The sequence below is a fragment of the Pyrus communis genome, chromosome 14 (genome assembly GCF_963583255.1).
Source record: "Pyrus communis chromosome 14, drPyrComm1.1, whole genome shotgun sequence".
NCBI lineage: Eukaryota > Viridiplantae > Streptophyta > Magnoliopsida > Rosales > Rosaceae > Pyrus > Pyrus communis.
This window is the reverse complement of record NC_084816.1, coordinates 1,406,523-1,412,522: the sequence shown is the minus strand read 5'-3', so window position 1 is coordinate 1,412,522 and position 6,000 is coordinate 1,406,523. Positions and strand designations below refer to the sequence as shown.

The 6,000-nt window shown below is 38.9% G+C and overlaps 1 protein-coding gene across 1 annotated transcript; it reads left to right on the top strand.

Moving 5' to 3' along the window:
* The first annotated feature begins 2,169 nt into the window (after positions 1-2,169).
* LOC137716478 (G-type lectin S-receptor-like serine/threonine-protein kinase LECRK3) lies at positions 2,170-4,803 on the top strand. The gene has a single exon (XM_068455937.1). The coding sequence runs from the start codon at positions 2,246-2,248 to the stop codon at positions 4,640-4,642; it is 2,397 nt and encodes a 798-aa protein (XP_068312038.1). The 5' UTR covers positions 2,170-2,245; the 3' UTR covers positions 4,643-4,803.
* Positions 4,804-6,000: the final 1,197 nt, after the last annotated feature.

Sequence of the window (6,000 nt, the reverse complement as noted above, 5' to 3'; positions counted from 1 at the left end):
AAAAAAAAAGGTGGACAACATCATTGTGTCTTCCTTGTTTTGGGGAGGAAAAAAGGGAATTGGTTTTTTTTTTTTTTTTTTGGTCTTGACCCATGGGAAAAGCCAGGGATGGCTTTGGGGTTTTAATTAAAGGATAGCAATTATCCTCGTTGTTTAAGGGAGAGAATGAGAGCTGAAAAACAGAGCAGAGAAGAAGAAGAAATCTGGAGCAGCAACCCCATTTCGAAGAGAAGAAGGTGCTCTTCTCTTTGGTTAGTAATCATCCATCAAAGTAATTGTAATAGCTTTGAGCTTTGTATAGAGAAGAAATTAATCACTATATTTTCTTCTCTATTTGTTTCTTTGGTGTGTGAGAGCTTTTGGGTGTATTGGGGTTAAGGGTTGTGAGATTGCCAACACTTTGTAAACTCCCATTTGGTTGATAGTGGATTATTGGGTGAGCTCCTACTGCTCCGAGGATGTACTCCAGTTACACTGACTGTTGAGGAACCTCGTTAAAATCTTGGTGTCTTTTATATTTTGTTCTTGCATTTTATTTGATATATTTCCTGTGGGTTAGCTTGAGTTGGTTCCAAAAATTGATTTGGTGCTATCCTAGCACAACAACAATAAACCAATCGAAGAAGATAGTAGGCAACCAAGTGAGAGTGAAAAGTAAGAGTAGTCTTGTGAAGAGTGTGAGTGGTCTAGAGTGTCTCTAGAAAGAGTGAGAAATGGGTCAATTATAAAATTCAAGGGAGTAATTGGCTAAAATTAAAATTCAAAAAAAAAAAATGCTAGCTTCTTTACAAGTTCGGGAGAAAATTGACAACTACCTCAAAATTTATGTATTTCATCATGTGTGTTAGATTTATAAGATACAAGCTAATATAGTGAATGGGAACGAACAGATACCACTGGACAACACGCCGCACTCCTCACCACAACCTTCTCCATGAATTAAGCCCTAATTGCTGGACCAAAACTAATTAGAGAAAACAAGACAGCAGCCATAAATCAATGAAGAGAAGTTGACTACAATTTGAGTAACGTAAGGTGGTAACCACAACCTAACCTCACAACTAGAGATAAAGTGAGGACTATGACCTAACCTATACTTATATTCCAACAGCGACCTATTCAACATGAATCAGTCAATAAATCCTTCAAAATTGTGAATTGCGTACGTACTGCGTGTTTTAAATTATGTAACAAGAAGGTACTATATGTTTTAGGAATATAAATTATTGTAAAAAAGCATGCTCATCAAATTAAATATCTGTTAAATTTGGTTTAACTCAAAATTTATATCATAAGCACCTTACTTGTCGCACGTCCACACTAACATTTAGTTGAGTGAATTTGATAGTTCATATTGTAATTTTATTCCTAACAAAATAGAGTAATATGATTTGTCACTCTGCACAGTGCATCAAATAACCGAATTTGGTCACTCTGCACTTTATGAAAATAGAGTAATATGATTTGATATGGTGAGAATGAATTTCAAATTGATGAGAGAAGATACCATGCAAGAACTTATAAGTAAGTTGGTTCGCACATTGCCAATTGGTTTTGTGGTGGAACCTCAATCTTCTTTATGATATCAGACCAAGTTGTCTCACGTGTGAAGCACAACGATCCCCCACACTCATGTCACCCTGTTTGTGTTTCCACATGTTTGACTTTAAAATTTGCTACACGTAAGAGATTGTGTTTGGAAACAAGTCAGATTAATCTTCATATTATCAATTGGTCGTTTTATTAGTAAGTTTGCCTTATAAGTAAGTTGATTTCTTCAAATCCTTTACATACCTTCCATTTAAAAAGTTTTTATTAATATTTTGAACTGTTGAATTTGCTTGACTGTGGTCACAGGCATGGTGAAACTCCTCATAGTCTCTCTGAGTTTGGCAGGGGTGGATAATCGTGACTTGCCACTAAATGATCTTACACTCCATGCAAAAATTGTACATAGTATATAAAATTTTAAAGGAGTCAAAGGACAGTTTCCAAGTAATGCCCGTGAAGAATCCAATAAAAAAAGACTTGGAATCAAAGTCAATTGAACCATTGACGAAAATGAGCTCGTTGTTGACTTTGTTGCGGTTTGATCCTCTAATTTAAGCACAAGAAATCACACCATCGTCCATCATTCAAGTTTTTTATTTCATACTTAAAGAAGATGAACTGAAAAATTGCAAGTGATTGACGCAGAAAATATAGTTTATTTGAAAAAAAATTTCGTCACCTTTGTAATTTTCCCATGGCTTGTCCACTGATAAATCTTCCCTTCTTCTTCCTTTTCATGTTTCTACCATTTTCCACCCTAGCTCAAACCTCCAAAAACATTTCTTTAGGCTCATCTCTCACAGCACTAAATGATGATAACTCATCATCATGGACATCCCCATCTGGCGACTTTGCTTTCGGTTTTCAAAGAATCGGAAAAGATGGGTTCCTACTAGCCATTTGGTTCGATAAGATAAAAGATAAAACTATTGTCTGGTCAGCCAATGGGGATAATCTAGTGCCAGGGGGATCCAAAGTTGAGCTTTCGAACGGTGGCGAGTTTATGCTGAACGATGCAACCGGCAAGCGCATATGGTCTGCTCAATCTATTGGTCTTGGAGTTGCCTATGCATCCATGCTAGACACTGGAAATTTTGTGCTGGCAGATCGAAGTTCATCCAATGTGTGGGAGAGTTTTGGTGAACCAACGGATACAATACTACCTGCACAGATTCTAAATCAGAATGACAAACTCTTTGCGCGCTACACGGCAACAAATTACTCACGGGGAAGATTCATGTTTTCGCTACAATCTGATGGAAATCTCACGATTTACACAACGAAATTCCCACTGGAGACAAACAATTTTGCTTACTATGCAACCTCGACTAATACCGGCTTTCAGGTCATCTTCAATCAGTCTGGCTATCTATACCTTACTGCAAGGAATGGAAGCGTACTGAATATGATATCATCCAACACAATTTCCACGCAAAATTTCTACCATAAAGTAACTCTGGAGCATGACGGAGTTTTGCGGCACTCTGCTCATCCTAAAACCGCTGCCTCAAGTGCCGGAAGCCCCATGGCTTGGTCCCCTTTGACCTCCGAACCTTCGAATATTTGCTTAACAATTGAAGGAGACGCAGGCAGTGGTGCATGTGGATACAACAGCCTCTGCAGCTATAATGATGAAGGACCAGCTTGCCAATGTCCTTATGGCTACACATTGATTGATCCCAATGATGTCTTGAAAGGATGCAAGCAAAACTTTGTTTCACAAAGTTGTGATGAGGCCTCGCCTGAGACAGAGAGTTTTGAATTTCGTGAGATGCAAAACACAGAGTGGTCTGGCGGTGGTTATGAGCAATTTACACCGGTAGATGAGGATTGGTGTAGACAGAATTGCTTCGATGATTGTTTTTGTGCCGTCGCCATTTTCAAGAATGGAGAGTGTGAAAAGAAGAGAATTCCTCTTTCGAACGGAAGGATGGACCCGAATGTTGGTGGAAAAGCTCTCATCAAAGTAAGGAAAGATAACTATACTTTGATACCTGAAGTTCCAAATACAAAAAAGAAAGATCGCTCAACTTTGATCCTCATCGGATCAGTGCTCCTGAGTAGCTCGGGGTTTCTGAACTTGATCTTGCTATTAACAACCTATTTGATTGTTTTTCGTATTGCTTATAGAAAAGCGAAGCTGATTCAACCTTATCGAGTCATCTCTGATATGAATTTGAGGCATTTCACTTATGAGGAGCTAAAAAACGCTACAAACGAATTCGAGGAAGAACTAGGACGCGGTACTTCTGCAATAGTTTTCAAAGGAGTTTTAGCCCCTGATAATGGGAAGAGCGTTGCTGTCAAAAGCTTAGTCGCTAGGGTCGGAGAAAATGATTTGGAATTCAAAGCGGAAGTGAGTGCTATTGGCAGAACAAACCACAGAAATTTAGTCCAGCTGCTTGGATTTTGTTACGGGGGAGAGCACCAAATGCTTGTGTATGAGTTCATGAGCAACGGATCTTTAGCGAGCTTCCTTTTCGGAGAGTTGAGGCCAAGCTGGTGCCAGAGAAGGCAAATTGCACTGGGAATTGCAAGAGGGTTGTTGTATTTGCATGAGGAGTGCAGCAGAAAAATCGTACATTGTGACATCAAGCCTCAAAACATTCTTCTCGATGACTCTTTCGCGGCAAGAATTTCTGACTTCGGACTAGCCAAGCTTTTGAAAATCGACCAAACTCTAACCACAACCGGAATCAGGGGAACGAAAGGTTATGTGGCCCCTGAATGGTTGAATAGGTTGCCTATCACGGCCAAGGTTGATATTTACAGCTATGGAATTTTGTTGTTAGAGATTATTTTCTGCAGGAAGCATTTCGAGGCAGCGGCGGAGGATGAAGATCAAATGATACTAGCTGATTGGGCATACGATTGCTATAAGCAGAATAATCTGCACCAGCTATTCAAGAATGACCATGAGGCAATGCATGACGTCAAGAAGATGGAGAAGTATGTGATGATTGCAATATGGTGCATTCAGGAGGATCCGTCGCTCAGACCTACCATGAAGAAAGTCGCATTGATGCTTGAAGGAACTGTCGAAGTCTCAGCTCCACCCGATCCATGTTCTTTCATAAGTTCAATACTTTAACTACTTCCAATTATAATCCAGTTCTTTTCTATATCAAAAGTTTGTGTATTATTTATTTTCAAATACTCTTTAGTTCTTAATGTACCGTACGTTTAGTATCGAACGTACAATAATTATCTTTAAATGTCCGAATAAATAGAGGAATTATATATGGTATAAAACCCATGCTCATTCTTTTATGGCTTTCGCGTTCTTCCACTCTTTCTTAATAGCAACTACTAAAACTCCAAGCTTTCTCACGTACTGCAGAACCTCTCAAACCTTGCAAAGTAAGCCGGAAAACTACCCTGGTGTTTCACGTTCGAGATGAGTAGGATTCGAAGTGTTGATTCCCACTGTGGGCGCCAAGGTTGATGCATGAAACCGGGTGGACCTCGAGTCAACGTAAAGTGTGGTGTAAAGACCTTTGCAACGGTGCTCTGATCGTGGGTGGACTAGCTAAGCAACCTGCAAGGAAGGTGAAATAGGTATCGAAGGGCACCGGTGTGTTACAGGCCTAAGTGCCTCTGAAGCAAAGTGCTTCATAATTGACCAATACTTGGTAGTTTCAGGATCGATATAATATGGTACAAATAATTGATCATGGCATATGATTTATGCAATCTTTAATGCATTATCGGTTGAATTCAATCATGTATATTATTAATTATTATCGTGATAAGTTTTATTTACGATATGCATCTGGATTGTGGTTTCTTTTTCATTGATGCGATGGGCGGGAAGTGACTTGACTAGAAGCTTCTAAATTCTACAAAAATAATAGCTGTATAGAGTTTCCAAGTCTAGATTGGACTAGTTAGGGCTTCAACCCAAAAAAGGGGGTAGAAAAGAATGCTTGTTGTAGGCCATGGACGAGAGGAAAGACTTGAGTTTAAAACTAGACTCAGAACAGCATTGATGTTTCATCTCTTTGAAGCATTCAAAGAAGGCAGCTTCCAAGTAATTGGCCTGCATGCATATTAAGATTGATAAAGACTTTGCATCCATTGCCCGAATGGCAAATCTCCAACTGCAGGTCTAGCATGATGGAACGTTTATTTAGTCGTTTGTGAAGATGAAGGACTCATTACATAGGTGCATCTAGACTCGAGCCCTGTAATTTGCCCAAAACATACGCAAACCTGACATGTACGGACATTGCCGCCATATACCAGGTCTAAATCGTCATAAGTACCTTACCTAATTGCTGGTTAATTATTTTGTAATTTTATATTAGGTTTGTCATTCTCTAAGGACAAAGTTGTTAATAATAATTATACTTTTAAAAGGGTAAGAAAATAAGACAAGTGGATGGGTTGAACACACCTTATTACTTATCAGATAATACTAGAGAAATTAAATTTTGTAAGCTAGATGAT

Bases quoted from the DNA above. Each gene is read 5' to 3' on its own strand.
- LOC137716478 (XM_068455937.1), top strand. From the start codon at position 2,246: ATGGCTTGTCCACTGATAAATCTTCCCTTCTTCTTCCTTTTCATGTTT.